The sequence below is a fragment of the Anabrus simplex genome, chromosome 1 (assembly GCF_040414725.1).
Source record: "Anabrus simplex isolate iqAnaSimp1 chromosome 1, ASM4041472v1, whole genome shotgun sequence".
Lineage (NCBI taxonomy): Eukaryota > Metazoa > Arthropoda > Insecta > Orthoptera > Tettigoniidae > Anabrus > Anabrus simplex.
Genome location: NC_090265.1, coordinates 497,590,701 through 497,613,315, shown reverse-complemented (window position 1 = coordinate 497,613,315; position 22,615 = coordinate 497,590,701). Strand labels below are relative to the sequence as shown.

At 40.4% G+C, this 22,615-nt stretch overlaps 1 protein-coding gene across 3 annotated transcripts; it reads left to right on the top strand.

Annotated features, from left to right (window-relative positions):
• The first annotated feature begins 3,507 nt into the window (after nt 1-3,507).
• On the top strand, nt 3,508-20,497 carry pr (6-pyruvoyl tetrahydrobiopterin synthase purple). Of its 3 annotated transcripts, XR_011017529.1 has the most exons (5): nt 3,508-3,888; nt 4,098-4,177; nt 9,630-9,775; nt 14,055-14,153; nt 19,855-20,497. XR_011017529.1 is itself a non-coding variant. In XM_067135355.2 (4 exons), exons 1-4 carry the CDS (start codon nt 3,821-3,823, stop codon nt 19,924-19,926), a joined length of 366 nt encoding a protein of 121 aa, XP_066991456.2. In that variant the 5' UTR covers nt 3,508-3,820; the 3' UTR covers nt 19,927-20,497. The 3 variants fall into 3 exon arrangements, 2 of the variants coding, with proteins under 2 accessions (XP_066991456.2, XP_066991455.1); XM_067135355.2 differs by lacking the exon at nt 14,055-14,153; XM_067135354.2 differs by lacking the exons at nt 14,055-14,153; nt 19,855-20,497 and having other exon boundaries at nt 9,630-13,143.
• The last annotated feature ends 2,118 nt before the right edge of the window (nt 20,498-22,615 follow it).

The following is a 22,615-nucleotide window of genomic DNA, read 5'->3' as shown; positions in this document are numbered from 1 at the left end:
AATATAATTTAGTATTTGAATACACACTAAGAAAATAACAGACAATAAAGAGACTGCCAGACTGAAAAATGCGCGTGGCAAGCGGGTGAATTATAACACAGTGGCCACGACATCGGCAAAAAAATATGTACCCCTACTACCCTTCCCCACAGCACAGGGAAAGTCTCCACTACTTGCCATAGCGCTATACAATAAAGGGAAGATTTAGCATGCAAAACAGCAAGGCTTGTACAAATAGCTTTTTAAAAATAATTCCTAGTTCCAGCTGGCTTAAGTGGAATAAAATGTAATATTTACTCTACAAAGTGGGGGTGGGAGCGACTGACCCCCTCACCCCACCCCCTAACCGCAGCTACTGTTTATAGACACGCCAAAGATGCAGTAAATGAAATCTAATAGCTCAGTAATTTATACACGTGTAGACATTCAACTCGATTGGATGGAACGAACTAATACTGTTCGGTGAAATATGTGTGTAGAAGGCGTTCGTCTGTTTCGAGCTTCTGTTGCACTCCGACCCGGTTGTCCAGCTTAAAATAGTGTCTGTGTATTCACCGCTGCTGATCACATCAGCCATTGCCGTTATGCAGACAGCAAATATATTGCGGATGTACCATACACTAGCCTAGAACTATGCGGTCGGAAACGATGTTTAATAATGCAGGGGGTGCATTAGACCAGTCGCGCTGAGTAACATGTTGCGAGCGACACTCGGTTCCTTATCTCTTTATATTCTGACGTAACCTACCTGCTGGCAGTAGTTCCCCTGTAAAAATCAGTTGGTAGAGATCCCATTTATCACTTGTGCATGCGGGACATTTACACTGACTGACAGTGACAATGCAACACCAAGGAGGAGTGGTTCGAAAGGGATGAAAGTTGGGAAAAAACAGAGACGGCACGGATGAATAATTGATGTTTATTTCAAACCGATATGGAGGTTACACAATGCGCACGGCATCGACTCAGTAGGATGTAGGACCACCGCGAGCGGCGATGCACGCAGAAACACGTCGAGGTACAGAGTCAATAAGAGTGCGGATGGTGTCCTGAGGGATGGTTCTCCATTCTCTGTCAACCATTTGCCACAGTTGGTCGTCCGTACGAGGCTGGGGCAGAGTTTGCAAACGGCGTCCAATGAGATCCCACACGTGTTCGACTGGTGAGAGATCCGGAGAGTACGCTGGCCACGGAAGCATCTGTACACCTCGTAGAGCCTGTTGGGAGATGCGAGCAGTGTGTTGGCGGGCATTATACTGCTGAAACAGAGCATTGGGCAGCCCCTGAAGGTACGGGAGTGCCACCGGCCGCAGCACATGCTGCACGTAGCGGTGGGCATTTAACGTGCCTTGAATACGCACTAGAGGTGACGTGGAATCATACGCAATAGCGCCCCAAACCATGATGCCGCGTTGTCTAGCGGTAGGGCGCTCCACAGTTACTGCCGGATTTGACCTTTCTCCACGCCGACGCCACACTCGTCTGCGGTGACTATCACTGACAGAACAGAAGCGTGACTCATCGGAGAACACGACGTTCCGCCATTCCCTCATCCAAGTCGCTCTAGCCCGGCACCATGCCAGCCGTGCACGTCTATGCTGTGGAGTCAATGGTAGTCTTCTGAGCGGACGCCGGGAGTGCAGGCCTCCTTCAGCCAATCGACAGGAAATTGTTCTGGTCGATATTGAAACAGCCAGGTTGTCTTGCACATGCTGAAGAATGGCGGTTGACGTGGCGTGCGGGGCTGCCACCGCTTGGCGTGCTGACGTCGCTCGGGCTGCGCCTGGACCCCTCGCACGTGCCACATGTCCCTGCGCCAACCATCTTCGCCACAGGCGCTGCACCGTGGACACATCCCTATGGGTATCGGCTGCGATTTGACGAAGCGACCAACCTGCCCTTCTCAGCCCGATCACCATACCCCTCGTAAAGTCGTCTGTCTGCTGGAAATGCCTCCGTTGACGGCGGCCTGGCATTCTTAGCTATACACGTGTCCTGTGGCACACGACAACACGTTCTACAATGACTGTCGGCTGAGAAATCACGGTACGAAGTGGGCCATTCGCCAAAGCCGTGTCCCATTTATCGTTAGCTACGTGCGCAGCACAGCGGCGCATTTCACATCATGAGCATACCTCAGTGACGCCAGTCTACCCTGCAATTGGCATAAAGTTCTGACCACTCCTTCTTGGTGTTGCATTTGCTCTGTCAGTCAGTGTATAAGTAGAAATTATGGCGTTCGAGAGCCACCTGGTATAAACATTTCGTCATCCTTTCCTGGCTGTTGGATACTGTCTCTCTCTTCAAATTAAGTACCTCCTCTTCCAGATTTTTAACCTTCTCATTTAACACCTTAATATCTTTCTCGTTACCGTACTTCCTATCTTTATCTCAACCTCCATCTTATTCTTTTTCATCCGATCTCTAATTTGTTACAATACATGATAAGGCTATACGTCCTATAACGAAATGAAATCGTAGTCCTCAATCACAAAAGAATAAAAGGGACAAATTCACTTATTTGGCAAATGACTACTCTTCCATCGGTTGTGAAGTTGAGATCCGCCGTGATCTAGTGCTTCAGCCAGCAGGATTTGGAAGATTTCTTTTAGGCTTTGCCGTATATATTTCTTCAGAGTATTGTCACTTGAACTTAATTCCCATGATCCTGAAAACTTCCTCATATTAGTGAAAAAATATGAATCAAGTAGGTAACATAATTTTCCCCAATGAATATTCTCACATGTTGTGTTCTAAAATGTCCAGTGTTTTTCAGATAATGTAAATACATTCATATGTGAAAGAACCCAAGGTGTCAAAAACAAGTTAGTGAAGACTTAATGAATATTTGAATATGTTACTGTAGAAGGTATGCGTCACAATTGTTATTCCTTGTTGGCCCATAAATACTTTTCAGTCCTCAATAAATCTTCTGTAAATAAAACAAACAATGGTTACTACTCCTCTCAACAGAAAAAGAAAAATGCCAAATTACAGAAAGTAACGCATATGTAATTTAATGTTCACGTGCATTTGGACGTAGATAATATACATAATTATGGTAACTTATGTGAATGGTTGTCAGTATTAATACATACGGTATGGTTGCCTGGCTTGTAGTTATATGCAAATTGTTACAGACATTTGTCATGGCTAAACTTTAATTTGTGGAAAACAGCATGGATACAGTAGGCTAAATTATTTTTGAATGTATATAGTTGTCACTCTTTATGACATATGTGAAAAATCCAGTAGTTTTGGTCTAGCGGCCTGAACTGGATGTTACTTCTCATGCTTTATTTCGTGACTAATAAAATGTTATAACCCCAGATCAAACAGTTTGTACTTGAAAAGCTATTCCATAATTCCTTTAAAACTTAAAACGGGTATATTTTCGTGAAATTTCGAAATGCTGGTTCAAGTATTATGTCATAGCAGTCACAAGGAGCAGTGGACAGCTGTTCGTTTTTACATTGCGAGCCGCTAGATTGTGCTAGAGGCGCTCTCTCGTCGGAAAGCAATGTACTTTCAAGAGAGTTTCCGCTATTCTCTCTCTAACCCAAGGATCATGTAAGGGAAAATAACCTATTTGCATATAGGGTGTTCTCTCAGCTGCTCGCTTATCTGCACGCGGGAATGCGAATTCGAAAGGAACAGCTGACTATACGTCATCTATGACAAATTCGTCAAGTTTGAAAGGCGTTTGCCTTGAAAACGTACAACGTAGTCCTTGTTACAGTGCGTGGTCCTCCGTGCTTTGTAATCAAAACCCGTCTTCGGAACAGAAAGAATTTAAGAGACCTTTGGAAGGAAACAAATAATGACAGGAACTCCAGTTGCTTATCTAGTACGACGAGAAATTTTCAGTGCTTGTCATCGTTTACATAGGTATGTACAGTGTTTTCACGATCATGGATATCTTTATTTGCATAAGTATTGAGCATAACACACATGTGTTTCCCTCGAAACCGAGTTACGTAATCACTCACTGTTTCAACTGTAACCACAAACGAAGTAAATAAGTTGAACGTTATTATTATTATTATTATTATTATTATTATTATTATTATTATTATTATTATTATTATTATTTTCAGTCCTGATTTGAGCGATGAAGAAAATAAAGCTACTTACGGAAAATGCAACAACTTTCATGGACATGGCCATAACTACATAGGTAAGTGTTTTGGTAGCTTTGAACAGTTTGTTGACACGAGATAATGACGCCAAACTGTACCAAGTTTGCAGCGGGAGATTGGCTTCGGACCCCACCATCAGCAGACCTCAAGTTGTTTGCTGCGGTTCACATCAGTGAATGCCCCTGCTGTACTTTTAATTAAGCACCCTCTGTAGATCAGAGGTAGAGTGCCAACCTTCGAATCTCCGGATTGCGAGTTCAAATGCGACAGGTAGTCGGATTGTTGAAGGACTAGAAGAAAAATTCCACCGGGCGAGTTGGCCGTGCGGTTAGAGCCGCGGGGCTGTGAACTTGTATCCGGGAGATAGTGGGTTCGAATCCCACTGTCGGTAGCCCTGAAGATGGTTTTCCATTGTTTCTCATTTTCACACCAGGCAAATTCTGGGGCTGTACCTTAATTAAGGCCACGGCCACTTCCTTCCATCTCCCAGGACTTTCCTCTCCTATCGTCGCCATAAGACCTATTTGTGTAGGTGCGACGTAAAGCCACCAGCAAAATAAAAGTCTTCTTCTTTCTTCTGACCATTTTATGTCTTCTCCCATCTTCTCACTGTTCTCCATATTCTTCTGTCTCCTCCTGGTCATCTTTTCAGTCTTCTTCCGACCTTATCTTATCATCTTATCATCTTCTCCTGGCTCTCTGCTATCCTCTTCTGACTTTCTTCCATATTCTTATAACTTTCTTCTAACTTCTTCATTGTTGCATTCTGGCCTTCTTTCATCTCTCTTCAATTTTCTTCTATTTCTCCTCTATCTTCTTTTGATTTTCTTCCATCTTCTTCGTCGTATCAGTGAGCACATTTAACTGAGCCTCCATTTTAGTGTAGCCTCTGGTCTCAACTGGTATGCAGTAAATAACACAAGATGAAAATGTTAAGATACGTATGTGTGTGCATTCACATTCTGGAATGCTCCTGATGGCGGTTGAAAACTGCAGTATCTGGTATGCTGATTCACGCTGATTATAATGCTGTATCACACATGGGGTCTGTTCCGACTTCTGACACTAATTTGTTACGAATAAATCTCGGACTGTTTTATTACTCAAATTTATTTTATGATGATCCAATAAATGCACACATACAGTAGCGGCGACTAAGGGATGCGAGGGGGGGCAGCCGCCCCCCCCCTCCCCACTTTGTAGAGAAAACATTACACTTTTATTCCATTTTAGCCGACTGAAACTAGGAATTACATGAATTATTAAAAAACAATTCGTGCAAATTTTTATTTATTAACAAGACTATTATCGAAAATACGCACAGAATGTTGTTAGTTGCGGCTAACCGATTTGTATAGTGCCACAGCAAGTAGTGGAGACTTCGCAAATGCTACGAGGAAGGGTAATAGGAGTATTGTTTTTTGCCAAGGTCGTGGACACTTGAGATATGATTCACCTGCTTGCCGCGTGCACTCGTAAGTCTGGAAGTCTCTTTAATATTGTCTGTTAGTTTTTTAGAGTGTAGTCAAATACTAAATGATTTTTTAATTTTATAATCACGTACTTCTATTTAATTGTATTACGTGTGTAATATTGTATCTTTGGTGAAAGTATAGTATTGAATCAAAATCTCAAAATCTATTATTGCCGCACTTAAGTTAGTAAACTGTCAACCTGTCAACTGTCGTAATTTGCTCAGAGAGCATCAAAAACTTACCATTTTGTAGCTTTTTTGTTCAGTTTTGACGTGCATAACCTCCCTGCATGCTATATCCCTCAACCCGGCTACTTTCTGTTGTCGGTATATTATTTTTCCCCCCCACCCACCCACTTCTAATCCCCAATTGCCGCTACTGCACACATATGCATACACAAACAAAGACTCCCTTTCATTATTTTAGATTCTATACAGTATAACATCTGCAAAAACCTTGTGTGATTCCATTTCTTCACTTGTACCATTTATACAAAAACTGCCCTCTTAATTACTACAGGATCAGATAATGCTTCACCTACTCTGATTCTCTGAGTACTGTTCTCCAGAAATTTAGCCACCCATTCAGTCACTCTTCTGTCTAGTCCAATTACCCTCATTCTCATCAGTAGTCTCCCATACTCTACCCTATCATAAGTCAATAGTGATACAGCCCATGTGGCCTCCTGTGGAAATTGCTTTCTCAGAGCTTACATGTCAAGCTGACTGACCTGTAATTATCCACTTTATGTTTATCACCATTTCTTTTGTACACTGAGGCTATCTTAACAACTATCCATCAATTTGGCATAGCCTCCTCATTTTACCAGTATTGAAATGAGTGCTGCTTCAGATATGGTACTGTACCCCAACCCATTGCCTTAAGTAAATCCCCAGAAATCGTATCAATTCAAGTTGCTTTTCTAGCTATCAACTTTTGTATCCTTTTTGTAAATATTCTTATTATCATTGGTAAATTTCAGTACTCTGCTAGTACGGTATTAGTTGCCTCCTCTACTTGGACGTTATCCTTATGTCCAACTATCTTTATGTACTGCTGACTAAATACTTGTGTCTATTGTAAATCCCCACATATACATTTCCTTTATACGAGGATGGTTTGAAAAGTTCTCGGAATCACCGCTAGATGTCGGTGCTAGAGCAACGAGGTTCCTGCGCAGTAATCACACATCCTTCATGAGTGAACACGTGGCGCATCAGTGCTCTAGCTGCAGGAGTGTGGTAGTGACGACTCTTTGTTGTTGTTCCCACGTAGTGATTTGTGACAATGGAAAAAACTGAGATTCGAGCAGTGATTAAATACTTTGTAAAGAAAGGTATGAAAGCAAAGGAAATCATGCCGACTTTCAGAACACACTGGGGGACTCTGCTCCTTCATTTTCAACTGTTGCCAAGTGGACCAGCGAGTGTAAATTGGTCGGGAGACCTTGGATGATGATCCGCATAGTGGACGGCCAAAAAGTGTTATGACACCAGAATTTATCGCAAAAGTGCATAAAATGGTCATGGAGGATCGTCGACTGAAAGTGCGGGAGATTGCTGAAGCTGTAGGGATGTCTTCTGAACGAGTATATTATATTTTAACCGAAGAATTGGGTATGAAAATATTATCCGCAATATAGGTGCCGCGGCTCTTGACATTGGACAATAAACGCACCAGATTGGAAATGTCCGAACAAAGTCTGGCCCATTTTCAGTGCAACCAACAAGAATTTTTTGCACCTGTTTGTGACTACAGAAAAAACATGGGTCCACTACTATACCCCAGAGACAAAACAGCAGTCAAAGTAGTGGAAACATGCTGATTCACCACCACCAAAGAAAGCAAAGGCAGTGCGTTCGGTCGGAAAGGTCATGGCCTCAGTTTTCTGGGATGCAAAAGGCATTTGCTGATAGATTATCTTCCTACTGGCCAAACAATTACGGGGCAATACTATGCAAACCTCCTAGACCAACTACAGGAAAAGATATGCGAAAAAAGGCCTAGTTTGGCAAGGAAAAAGGTTATCTTTCATCAGGACAACGCACCGCTGCACACAAGCGTTATTGCCATGGCAAAACTTCATGAACTGGGGTACGAATTGTTACCACATCAACTTTATTCACCTGATTTGGCACCATCAGACTTTCATCTATTCCCCAAGCTGAAAATTTTCCTCGGTGGACGGAGATTTTCTACAAGGGAAGAACTGACAGCCGAATTGGAGAGGTATTTTGCAGGCCTGGAAGAATCTCATTTTCGAGATGGGATCAAGGCATTGGAACATCGCTGGACCAAATGCATTAGTCTACAGGGAGACTATGTTGAAAAATAAAAGCAGTTCCACCGAGGTAAGATACTTAATTCTAGTACATTCCGAGAACTTTTCAAACCACCTACGTAGGTTGAAGACCAACTTTTCTTTAGAGACTCATTTTTGAATATACATGAATAATGTTTACTGATAACTGTCAGAATTTGCATATTTTCTAGTGGTAAACATATTTTTGAAAATATTAGCAACACACCATTATAAACAGTAGTATGGGGAACAATAGAGTCATTATTTGTATACTGAACACCAAGTTTTGGAAAGGCACAAACTATTGTCAAATTAAGTAATGCAGATAGAGATGCCCACCTGATGGCCATGATCATTATGGGTCTGATACCTTGGTTAATCAGTTCGAGTCCCATTGGTTTAAAAAAATTTCACCATCACTAGATTGTGTGCCAAAAACCTGGATTCAATTCCATACCTCTTCACGGTCTTCATATGGAGTGAGGGGATGTGGTGCTGTTGGCAGTGATTCGTCCTTCGGATGGAGACTTAAAGTCTTGAGCAGACCACCTTGTGCTATTCAACAGAAGCATATATCACATCATTAATTTCATCTCATTAATTCCTCTGATGAGGTTGACATCAGAAGTGTCCGGTTATAAAAACTCGCTACGAAGATTCATCGTGCTTCATATCTGACCCCATAGAGATATCAAACAAGGGTTGGACACAGAGACAATAAAAGAGAATTCATAACAGGATGGACACAATGGGAGGACGATATGGGAAAAGGAGGAACAGAAAGAGGACACAAGGACAAAGACTATCTCCACATCCTCATACACTTGGGATCCACCTGTCTGCCCTAATAACTATGTTTACTTTTATAGTAAAATATTAAAAAAACAAGCAACATTTTCTAAAAAATATCAGCTGAATGAATACAGCTACAGCCAAAATTAATTCATTGTAACATCTGTCCAGAATTCAACACTGATTTCATTACCAACTGAGGAACAATAAAAACTTGTAAACATTTAGACCCATGATCTGCCATTGTATTTGTCTTATTAAATGATCTTTTTCTTGTTTTTATCTGTCTAAATATTACCTGATTTGAGCATCGAGTTTGATTGCAATTAATTTTTATAAGATGTAGGTGACTTTGGAGGCAATTCATATTGATTGCAAATTCTAGGGATGGTTTAATTTATACTAACAAAAAAAAAAAAAAACCAATAAGCATGTGTTAATGTAACAAATGCTATATCACAACTTTTAAATTTATCACATTTACCAGACGGAACTTGCAAGCAATGACTGAAAAGCTTCTAGTAACATAATTACTACAAATACTTTTGGTAAAACTTCAGCATTGTCCCCCAGGTTGAAATATACAATTTAAGAAGTAGAATCAATCTTACGTCTTATTACATATAGGAGAAATAGTGGTCTGACACGAAACAGTGGCCCTGCTCTATGCTAAGCACTCCTGATGTGTTGTCACTAGCCAGTACGTGTGCAGGTCTTTCAAGAGAAAGCACTTGAGTAACAGTTGATAGCATTATATGAGCAAGTCAGTAAGGTGTTAACAATAGAGTATCCTCCTCCATGCTCAGTGCAGCGTGCTCTCACGGTGCTAGCATGGGGGATAATACTGAAGATCTACCATAAATTTTTCATAACCAAATGTATATGCAACCTTTTAATGCAAAATCAATTTTGTGTGTTCAGTGGAAGTAACTCTTCGAGGACCAGTTGCAGCTGACACAGGCATGGTGATGAATATTAATGATCTGAAACACTATATGAACACTGCTATCATGGACACAATGGATCACAAAAATCTTGATAAAGATGTTCCATATTTTAAGGATGTGGTAAGCACAACAGAAAATGTTGCCGTCTTTATCTGGAATAACTTGAAAGCATTGCTTCCTAATCCTGAAATACTCTATGAAGTGAAAATAAATGAAACTGAAAAGAATATTGTTCTGTATCGTGGTGAGTTTATGTAGCCTAAGAAGTATGACAAGGTGGATATATCTGAATATCATTGGTGAAATGTAATTAATTTGATGGAAGGTGGGGAATACTTTTAAGAGGTTGTTTAATTTGGTTTCAGAAACTGAACTTGTTTATCACATCCTAGTTGTAGACCCATTTTTCAAACACTGTGCAGATCTGGTGTGCTAATGAACAAAGTACATTTGTAGTTGAGGATGTAATTACTATGCTACAACTTTGCAAACAATTAGTTTGAACAATCTTTTTCAGTCGGAGGTATAGGAAAAGAGTGGAGAACAGTTACTCCAATTCTTTAATAGTGAGGAAAATACTATAATGGCCACTGCTGATGACTTAAAGTAGGATTCAGTTATGCAAAGTTTGGAGAAGGTTAAAGGCTCGCTCCCACCTAGTGGAATCGAATCGAACCAAACAGCCAAAATTTCCACTTGAATGCTCACATCTAATGGAACAGAATCAAACGGAATTCTATGGGAAACTTCGGGCTTGTAATGGACGATCTGATAGAAGGTGTGAGGTGGCAGAAAATTACGAGAGATCAGAGAAGTTTCTGGGTGCATGAAATTTACAAGAGAGCCAGACGGAGAGTATTCAAACTTATTTGAATATTTATTGCGCGATGAAGCTAAGTCTTAATGGTAGGACTACTTCAGAGTTGCTGTATTGCAATTTCAGCAACTATTTCAGATAGTAGAATTTAATAGAAAAGTTCAATTTACAGGAGGAAATGCTACCTCAGTTGCTATGGGAGTCAGTGATCCTTTTTAGGACTACTTTAATGCAGTAGATTGTGTCCTGTGGCAGGATGAAATCATTTATCGAGGTAGCCTCAACATTTTTATTTTTTACAATTTGCTTTACGCCGCACCAACACAGGTAGGTCTTATGGCAATGATAGGATAGGAAAGGGCTAGGTCTGTGGCCTTAATTAAGGTACAGGCCGAGCGTTTGCCTGGTGTGAAAATGGGGAAACCACGGAAAACCATCTTCAGGGCTGCCAATATTGGGTTTCGAATCCACTACCTGCCAAATAAAAACTCACACCTACGCGACCCTGAGTGCACAGCCAACTCTCTGTAACATTAATTAAAGACTGTGAAGTGTATTTATTTATTGCCCACAGTAGAGCAATTTCGTACACATTAGATCACTATTTGTTAGGAACACATATACGATAGTTTGAAACCTAGGGAATGCCACTTACAAAATCGTTCACTGTAAATATAATAACACTTAAAGATGCATCCGGCTCCATGGCTAAATGGTTAGCGTGCTGGCGTTTGGTCACAGGGGTCTCGGGTTCGATTCCCGGCAGGGTCAGGAATTTTAACCATAATTGGTTAATTTCACTGGCACGGGAGCTGGTTGTATGTGTCGTCTTCATCATCATTTCATCCTCATCACGACGCGCAGGTCGCCTACGGGTATCAAATCAAAAGACCTGCATCTGGCGAGCCGAATTTGTCCTCGGACACTCCCGGCACTAAAAGCCATACGCCATTTCATTACTTAAAGATGCATCCCATGTGAGATGTGTTGTCAATTATCGTACTGATATACTGTATGTGGACTTCAACATAACATGATTTTGTGATGAAGTCAACAAAAATGATGGAATAAATTGTATATAGACTACAGTAACCTACCACAAAATTGAATATTTTAATAAGTTTGGTTTTTCATAGCCTTGCTTATTTCCTCCCAGGCATTATTTTTCACATTGTTGCAGTAATAAAGGAAATTCTATTTTTTAACTAAACTGATAAGTTTCTTCGTGTCTAATATTAATAAGTTAAAAAAAACTATCACAAAATAGAACGTTCCCGACCATATCCAAGAAACAGCTGACTTTCTAGCTGAAGATGATGCACATTTGCCGCCAAATGGTTGTCCAAAACATCTCGACCCGACCGTTTATGAAGTTGCACAAATCTTGATAATTCTGTTCGATTCTGCTCCGCTAGTCTAAAAATAGTCTTGGCAGAGAGTCCTATTCCATCCGATTTGACTCGTGGCGATCGCCATATCTATCTCCCATTTAAACACATGTTCAAAACAAATTCTGTTAGGTTCGATTCCATTCCACTAGGTGGGAGCAGGCCTTTGGAAATACATGAATGTGCATGGTAAGTAGAGAAGCAAAGTAACAATGCAGTTTTATATGATTGTTGATATCATAATTATAGCTTCATGATCTCCAGTTTTATGAGGAATCTAGACCACAGATACTTGCATTTTCATAGTAAAGTTGCACTAAAGTTGACCAGAATGTTGGCTGCAATCACTTTGATGTGAAGCCAGTGGTAGTGTCGCTCAGAAAGGGCGTAGACATGTGATAATTGTGAAAGATGTTTCTAAATGAACTGGACAAATTTAATAATTTAATGACATAAGTCAAGGAATACTTGTAGATTACTGGTATTTAATGAACAAGTACCTATTATTTATTATTGCAAAATTAAAATATCAACCCTCATATCCGTAAGTGTTTGCTGAAAATGCTGCCTTGCCCCACAAAATTTCTAGCAACCTGCATGTTGATGGATCTGTTAATCATGTCTTTTGTCCAGTAAATGATAGGCAATTCCGGATCCTGTTTTATGTGTGAGTTATCTCGTGTAGGCCTATGTTATGTATACCAGTTTGTTCGTTGTGGAATTTGGGACATACATTACATTAAAGTTTGTAACACTGGATATGTAAGTCTGTGTGTTGGATGTTATTTTTTAGAGTAAATTCTGTTGAGTGCTTTGTAGGCCTACTTTATTCTGAATGGTGTTTGGTATCCTAATTTTCTGATTGTTTGGTCTAGCTTTTCTTGTGTACGCTTATGTGTAATGAAATATGTGACATACCATACATCCCTTTGTTCTGATGTTTGGCTGTGTTGTATGTACTTTTTTTCTTTACTTTATGTAGGAGGTTGTCAGTGAGTTTGTGGTTGTGACCATTAGCCACTTACATTATGGTGTACAGTTTGATTGTAATCTTCTGTGGTGAGTGGTGTATTGTATTGGCCACTCAATTAAATTTCAGTTGTCTGCTATTGGATAGAGTAAAATGACATGTTGAAATGCACATGCAGGCCCAAAATGGCTGCACAAAGTAACTGAAGACTTTGTATTATTTTTTTAAATATTGTTATTATTCTGCAAGGGATGGTTCCTGTTACTGCATATTTGTAATTTGAACTATGTTATAGTAAAGTATTTTGAACATACCATTCATATTCATTTGTAGTCGTACCTTTAAAAAGAAATGATACTGGAGAGAATATTTCATGGTTTTATTTTTATGTAAGAGGTTTCAGTGTGTGTGGTTGTAGTCTGTGTACCTCCTGGATGTACTTGGTGCTCTCTACGGACATATAGTAAATAGACAGGTAGAGCTCTATCTTGTAGTATTGGTGCTAGTGAAGCCAGAAGCGTGTGCCTGCCACCATCTTACATCACTACATCATCCTCCTTTCCCCTTATCCATCTCCTGCTGGGTTGGGGCTATTATGGCACTTTTCCACCTGCCTCTCTCCTTTCACCCTTCCTCTTCCATAATTTTGTCCCAGTCCAGTTTTTTTTTTTTTTTTTTTTTTTCCTGCACTTCTCTTTATCGAATCGATTTACCTCATTCTAGGTTTCCCTCGAACTCATCTGCATTATCTGTTTTGGTAGTGCTTTCCTCCTCCTTCCTCTTTACATGTCCAAACCAGCTTAGTTTACTCCTAGCAATTCTTTCATTTAGGTTCTCAATTTCTTTCCTATCGTACTTCTTAGGTATTTCTTTTTGCTGGCGTGAATTCTACTCTCCTCCCTACTCATCATTGTCCAGGTCTCAGTTGCGTAAGTGAACATGGGTGCATGATACATTTTGTACACTATCTCTCTACACTGCCTTGGTACTTCATTATGCCAGGCAAGGTTTCTTACACTCTGGTAGAATGCATTGCCCTGTTGCACCCTCTTTCTAATCTCCATGTCCAGCCTTGTATTCTGCATTAGTAGGTACTTGAAACTATGAACAATGTCAAGCCTTTGACCACCACTTTTCACTACAAATTCACTGTAAACGTAGAAGTTAATGTGTTAAGTGAAGCTTTGGTTTCTGTTTTATGCACATTTTAAATTAATTTTTCAGCATATTACAGAGTGGCAGAATAGTGAATATCTACGTTAGCATTTGAGTGTAGCTTTTCTAATTCATGAAGAGGGAAGGAATAGGAATTTCACTGCACTGGTAAGTGGCTTACATGTGCTCATTAACACTTGCTGGTTAGTTATTAATATAATTACATTTACCAGTACTATTACTGATGCCTAATTATACAAGAGGCAGAGACCACCTACATCCAGCTTACTTGTTCCTGTGTGCAAATTTATTAAAATGAAATATGTTATGTTTAAAGGTTCCACCTTTTCAATACAGTACAATTCTGTTGTGCAAAACTATGTCACAACATATTTATTATGGTACCGGTTTCAATACATTCTTAGTGTCATCAGTCAATCTGATAAAGCAAGCAAGAGAAGAAAGTAAATACGACAAAAAAACACACACACGGTACAAGAACATATATCAAGTATTCCACTTAAAAGAAAGTTCTAGATAAAAAAGGACCGAGCTCGATAGCTGCAGTCGCTTAAGTGCGGCCAGTATCCAGTATTCGGGAGATAGTAGGTTTGAACCCCACTGTCGGCAGCCCTGAAAATGGTTTTCCGTGGTTTCCCGTTTTCACACCAGGCAAATTCTGGGGCTGTACCTTAATTAAGGCCACGGCTGCTTCCTTCCCACTCCTAGCCCTTTCCTGTCCCATCGTCGCCGTAAGACCTATCTGTGTCGGTGCGACATAAAACAACTAGCAAAAAAAAAAAAAAGAAGATAAAAAAGGCAACAAAATTTAAAAGCATGAAACTTCTAGTTGTAATGGGTTAACAACTTAATATTCTTTTTTGATCTTCATGTGAAAATTAAAGACACTCATTCTAATGCTGAATTTTCGATTAAGTGTAAGTTAAAAATTGAATAACATATTTAAATCTTGATGATTATCTTGTTGTAAAATACGTCTCAAAGGAGAGAAGGAACTGTAATAGTGTTGTTGTTTAGCAGAGCCGAGCCTTTGTTGTTTCGGCACATCAAGAGGTGGAAATATGTATACATGAAGGTCCTTTTGATATTGTATAGGACCAAGGTTTCTCAGTCCGATGTGGAGCGTGAAGTCGGAGGAGGCCTAATTAAGTATGCAAAAGGCATAAAGAGGCAAGACAAACAAAGGGGAAAAGAAAGACAGAAGGAGGACTTACTATGATATGAGGCTCACCTTGTTCTGTGTGCCATGAAGCTTGACGTATGGAGAGGAACTGAGAGTCGGAGCGTGTGTGGAAGCAAGGATGGGGGTAAGGCAGGAGTAGGGGGAAGAGGAGAGGGAACTAGGGAAGAGGGATGAAGGGAAGGTGTTCAAGGTGGATCAGGGAGGGGGCGATGTGGTGGGGGCAAATAGCGCGAGAAGGTATTGTGTATGGCATGAAAGATCGAGCCCTGACTTGAAAACCATAATGAGAATGTCAAGGCTCTGCTAAACAACAACACTATTACAGTTCCTTCTCTCCTTTGAGATGTATTTTACAGCAAGATAATCATCAAGATTTTAATATGTTATTCAATTTTTAACTTACACTTAATCAAAAACTCAGCATAAGAATGAGTGACTTTAATCTTCACATCAAGCTTAATCAAGAATATTACGTTGTTAACCCATTAACAACTGGAAGTTTCATGTTTTTAAACTTTGTTGCATTTTTTTATCTAGTGCTTTCTTTTAAGTGGAATACTTGATATGTTCTTGTACCATGTGTGTGTGTATATTGTCGTATTTATTTTGTTCTCTTGCTCGCTTTATCTGATTGGCTGATGATGACACTAAGAATGTGTTGAAACCGGTACCATAATTATTTATTGTGACATAGTTTTGCACAACAGAATTGTACTGTATTGAAAAGGCAAAACCTTTAAACTTAACATATTTCATTGTGATTCTCAGTTCAATACGGAACAGTCATGAAGTTTTTAACTTTGAATGCAAATTTATTAACAAGGGGGCTTTCAGGTATACGGGTCACAATTTATTTTTTTTCCATATATATACTGTTGTATGTGATTGTGTCCCTTCGATTATGACTGTCCCAATGCGATTGGGCTAGATATCGGTATTCTCGATAAAATTGTCTTTCATAAATTTTAAGTGCCTTGTATCAATTAAATGTTAACGAAGTGTCAAGCAAACCCTTATCTCGGTGGGTAGCGCCAGAGTCTAGATATCGAGGGATTGGCGGTTCAAGTCCAGCTGTGTTAATGGGTTTCTCGTGTAACTGTTGAAGAGTTGGGTACAAAAATGAAAAACTTTGGGTAGGAAATGAAATGTTTAATGGAAAATACAAGTGTGTTCAACTTCCTATCTGACACTTTTCATTTTTATACGCAACTTTTGAACTATTATAAATATTCATACCTAAAATATATGTAGAATGAAACATACGAACTGAAAAGAAAAACATGTACGCAACGGGACTTGAACCAGTGATGCCCTTTTACAAGACTCAGGCGCTATCCACTGAGCCTCGTGTTCACTTGTCACTACACAAAAGTTTATTTGATATAAGACACTTGATGGAAAAGCCGATTTTCTGGAGAATGCCTGAATATCTTTGGCTTTGGGACATTTATGTTTGAGAAGTCACATTCACGTAAGCTTCCTATAAGTATGAAAAATCTATCAAGCCCCTCTACCTGAAGGTCCCCTCGTGAGATGTATTTTAGAGAGAATACATGAACAGAGCGAGTCGATCGTGTATTTAGGGTCTTGTATCTGTGAGCTTGCATTCGGTAGATGGTGGGTTAAAATCCCATCGTCGGCAGCCCTGAAGATGGTTTTCCATTGTTTCCCATTTTCACACCTGGCAAATGCTGGGGCTGCCTGCTACCTTTCCCATCCTTGCATCGCCGTAAACCAGTGTCCACCAACTGGCTGATGTGTGACGTCAGAGAGCCTGTGTGACATAAGAGTGTGCAGACGTCAGGCGTTTCAGTCGTAGAATGGGACAAAGGAACTGCCACACTTTGTAGTAGACGCATACTGTGCCGAATATAGTGGTGTTAGTAGTAGCACAGTAAAGTACTACTCACCAGCTAGAATTAAACATTCCTTAATGAATTCACCATCACTGAAGAGTTTTAAGTTTCTTTACAATTAAATATTAAAACTCAATCGAAGTACTGACTTACTGATGAAATGCTCGACAGGGTTATTTAATTTATCTTTCAGTTCTGCAATTACATGTACCCGTTCTTTGCCTTGATCCTGATCATAATCTGTAGCATGCTACAAACTGTACTGGTGTTGTAAATGATATCTTTTAACATACTGTAGCTCTTTTCTACAAACTAAACATTTAGCTGTACCATTCCTATTATAGTTTTCCCCATAAAGATAAAAAGATTGGAGGCAGAGATAGCTTGTTGCACTGTAATGTGCTTGGTTCATGCATGCGTATGTAGTGTACTGTACCACTACTAACACCTGTATGTACGGCACAGCTTGTGCCTACTACAAAGCAAGGCAGTCCTTTCCTCCCACTCTGCGACTGAAGCGCCTGACCACTCTGCACTTTTACGTCACATGTCAGCCAGTTGGTGGACACTGCCATAAACGTTCAGTGTGTTAGTGCAATGTGAAACCACTAGCAAAAAAGCGAGATAGAGAAAGAATACATGATTTAAGAGCAAGCATGAAACAGAACATATCTACTGTACTAAAGTCACAGCTCATCTGTATGAAATAGATACAAGTATGTTTTTAGGTTTAAACACTTGTGCTTTACATATTAACTCAATGGGCACACAAGTTTATCATCTTATTAAGGTACTCCCACCAGTGAATTTGAACATTTGTGTGAATCATGCTCCAAGAGAGATGAGACAATTTCACCATAGATCGGTCAACAGGTTAGCTATTTTTGAGCACTTATACATTGATGTAGCAAAGTTACTTTTTCCAAATATTAAGATAACAGCATACTAGAACTAAATGATCAGTATTATTGTTGTGTATTGACTGGGTAAATAAATTAGTACAGAACCTGGTAGCATTTTACTTCTAAAATTTATTAACTAATTACTAAAACTACACGTTAACACACAGCATTACAGAGCTCACACTTACGCTTAATGTACAGGACACACAATTACACAGCTCACGTCCTCTCTCTCTTATTTCTCAACTGTTCATTCACACTAATTCATATAGATTCCGGTCACTAACACAACAGTCTCACTCAGTCTTCAGTCACACTCATTCATGTTGTCACAGTTCAGTCTGCGCATGACAGTCTCGCACAATTCAGGAAGACGTTCGCTGTCCACGCTCCGATACAACTAAGTTCACAGGCCATTCCGACATTCCAGTGCTCTCTTCCACAGTTGCACCAGAACACGCAATGTTCTCTCCAGCAGCTGACTCCAAGAGAGACAACTCACGGCAACAGTCAATAGACGAGTCTTCAGCTCCAACAGGTGAACACTCCAACAGACTGACACACTAAGCGCAGGCTGTAACTTACACTAACTGGCAACCTAACTATCCCTTGCTAACAGAGTCCTCTCACTGAACTGAACTCAAACTTGTACTTGCCCATTGCCTTATATACACGAGGCCATCCCTTGAGATACGTCAGCAATTCAAAGCTTGTGGAAGCCTCCAGGTACAGAAATCTCTTGGCCCACGACCTAGTTGTTTCTACATCCCTCGAGATCACAGTAACACAACAGCCAGTGATGGCACTTGCAGTGGTGTCTGACCAATGGGTGCTGGCCCTCACCCATCTGGTTGGCTGTGCAGCAGGAGGTGCAGCCCCAGCACGTTGATGTCACGCAGGGTGGGGTCATGATGGATCGCTCCCCCTTCAGCCCTGCTCCACTAAACAGCGAACACACCACATTATTTTTATTATTTCAATATGTTTTTCATTATTTCCCATCTAATATTCATATTTCAGCTGTAATTTTACACTAATGCATTGAAACAGTGTAGTGATGTAAGATGGCAGCAGCCACAAGCATCCAGCTTCAGCACTAGCTGCTCATTGCCAGTCTATTTACTGGTGCTACCTGTTAACAACTTTCCTTTCATATCAGACTTGTTTCACTAGCCTTGCCATCCCTGTTGTTCATATGCTTACTTCGCCATCAGAATTATTATTCTTTTCAGTTAGCTTTCCCTTACAGCTTATATACATCCATATTGGACTAACTTCTATAACTGTGCACATCTTTTATGTGCCATACAAATTATTTCCTTGATATTAATATTTCAGATCACAATCTTAATGTTTTAGTCTCAACAGACACTGTCTTTTGAATGTTAGGTTCCACGTAGTGTTAAGAGGAAATTCTTGCAGATTTCTAAATGTGGTTTAGTTAATTATCACAAATGATGTCTGTTGAACAATCCAATTGGAACTTTATCTTCAAATCAATCATCTTTGATGCCCAGTCTGGATGTATGAATGTTTTCCATCTTTGTACATCCAGAAACTGCAAAAATTCTAATTTCGCTCTGTTCCATCTTAAACCTTTTTACTTGCTCCTTGACTTAATTGATGTGTTTTACTTTGCCCAGATCTTTCCAGATCTTCCTCCAACTGTTCAGATGTTATTACTTCTAATAAATCAGCTCGTCAACTGATTGAGCAATACGAGTATTTGAAATTTCTAGGAAATCTATATCAGTATCTTGGAGTCTGATATGTAATATTGAATATTAAAATGTAGGACATGATAGATAAATAGTATCATCACTGGATTCTCATCCTGGCTGCTGTTTTTTAAAATCCTAGCCAATGAATATGTGATATTTTGAAATGTCTTACCTGTATGTTTTTAGATTTCACGTGAAACTGGAGGCTATGATCATGATCTCGAGAAATGCCAGGCTTGCTTGTTGAGAAAATGGTGACATGACGAGACATGCGAGGTGTCTTTGTTGGTCTGACTATAAATAGCTCTCTAGAAAAATATCAAGGCTCATTTCTATAAATGGCCAAATATATGACCAAACATCATATGATTCTGAATGACATAAAACTATACATATTTTGTAAACCATAGGTTTTGTCTAAGAATTTAAGAATTAAAAGGGTAGCTCCTGAGTATATTACCATGGCTGTCTGTCCTTCAAAGGAAATTGAATGTATACTCATTCCCTGTATGTTATATCTCTATTTAGACCAAATAAATTATCATTAAATGTACAGCTTGTATTTTTTATATACAGTATATTTTGATTAATGTATGTATATGATTCTTTGATTCCTAAAATGTATATAAGTTATGATTGTAATGTTCTACATGTATTGAAGTGCTGCATTATTCACGTAGTTGTTACAATACCTTGATCCTGTTATGGTAATCTTCATGTAATAAAATAACCCAATAAACTTTTTGTCTTTCAAAGACAATGGGGAAAAATAAAGAGGGATAGGAGGTACTAATCACCCTCCTTGTCTTGCGATTGTGTGCTTCTCGAATTTTCACTCATTTGAATTCTCTTTGTTACCTGCTTCATGTACAGTGATGTTTCTCATGTCACTCTTTCATCAGTTGACTCATTTAGCTTTTTTCTAGTTATTCTTCACTATTTTGATAGCCACTGTGTCTTTATTTTACTTTTTATAGTCAGTTCTGTTAATGTTGTATTTTACATTTGTATTTCTCTTGTCTAATATCTGTAATCTTAGTTATTGCTATAGCTGTGCTTACTGGACATGGTATATATAACCACTGTCTCATCCTTCTACTACAGAGGAGGAGCTTGACAGTGAAAGTGAAAGGCACATACATCCGTTCACTTCACTCTCTCTCTCTCCTCTCACTGGGACCTTTGATAACTTAAAACAGGAAATGTTTCGAAAGAGCGAGCCTGGAAAACCCACACTGACAAACGTCTAATGACGAGACCATCCAGAGATGGCTGCTCCACAGCACTTCACTCAATCAATGGCCATCACATCAGTCACTCTCACCCACCTGGATCTACAAGTGCTCCATACACTGGCAAATATCGACTCTCCTATTATTGGTACCTCAATTAAGGTTCTGAAAGGGATACCAGCACTCATGCAGGCTCCCCCCCCCCCGGTGCATAGGGACACCTCCATGGGCAACCCACCTGGACGGAGGTTCCCTGACCCTCATGGGGAGCGAACTGCATAACAGACGAGAACACCACCTCTCCGACCATCTCACGAGATGATATAGATGTTGATTCCCATAGGGAACCTGAAATATTTGTCCCCAACGAGTAAATTTATAATACCAATATAAATGGTCCAATGTCCAAGAGAACAGGCTTAGTAAATCAGGGACCGGGCTTATCACCCTATAGGCTGGCTGTCTACCTGGGACACGGCACATGGTTTTCAACACACGGAGTCACAAATTTTGTGTGCACAAATACAACAAACACTGCAACAACAACAACATGCATAACCCCTACCCCAACCGTGACCTCAGGGACACACCTCATAGTGAAGGCAGTGTCTAGCAAGCAGGTCAGCATTATAACAGGGCCTCTGGTTAGGAACACGCCTCAGTGGGAAAGTGAAACTGAGTTCAGTGTGATATGGGAGAGCGAATGGGAACTGGGGCAGCACTCTGACGAGGCGGACCTCTCCCAAGGGAAGCAACTATGACTCATCAGAGACAATGGTTGCGGAGGTACATCACAAAATGGAGACCACTCCCCTGAATACAAACCACCGCTTCGCGTCCGACTTAGCGGTAGATAAGCCAACCATCGGGGAAGCGGGACTTAGTCCTGTCAAACCGATTCAGATAGCACACAGCACAGGAAAGACTGAGGGGAAGGAGACTTGGCAGATGGAGCCACATGAAAACCAACTCCCGCCCAGGGAAGCCAGCGGCTCGGACTCGGATTAAGATGAACCCAACTTGGTGATAAAAACCTTGGAAGAGTCGAATGCACCGAGGGAGAGTGGCTGGCACCACCCTAGGCAACCAAAAGCGAAGTCCCGGTCACCCAGCCAGTAGACCAGGAAGACAGTTTTGAGAAAGCAAAAGGGAGGGGGAGAAGGAAGAGGGGAAAAAGGAAAAAGGCCCAAGGTACAGGGTTGCAAGACTCAGGCAGGCAAGGGTCCTAACCTAAGTATTCACGCTGCCAGCTCCACTGACACTACTATTGACACATCATAAGCAGCAACAACCACCACAACCATCTATCACCGTAGAAATCCAAGCCCCCCCCCCCCCACCTCTTATGGTATACACTGATGACATTCAGTCAATTGAAATGAGCTGCTTAGAAAGCTGAAGCATGACGAGAGAGACTGCTACTTCTCTAAGCTGAGATAGGATGTGCACAAAGCCGTCTGGCTAAACATGACTTTCTTTGATAGCTACGGGATCATTGTCCATGTACTGAAGGGTATGAACGTTAAGTTCGTGTACAAGTAGTACCCAACAATACAGCCAAGCGTTTCATAGGTAAGAACGCCCATTAACACATACTCTCCAGATTCCACACCAATCGCAGGGTATCCACGCATTCTCTATGTCACGGATGCAAACAGGGAATAGGTGAGGCCAAAGCTCTTATTCCTGGTTACCGTGGCAGACACCCTGGGAGC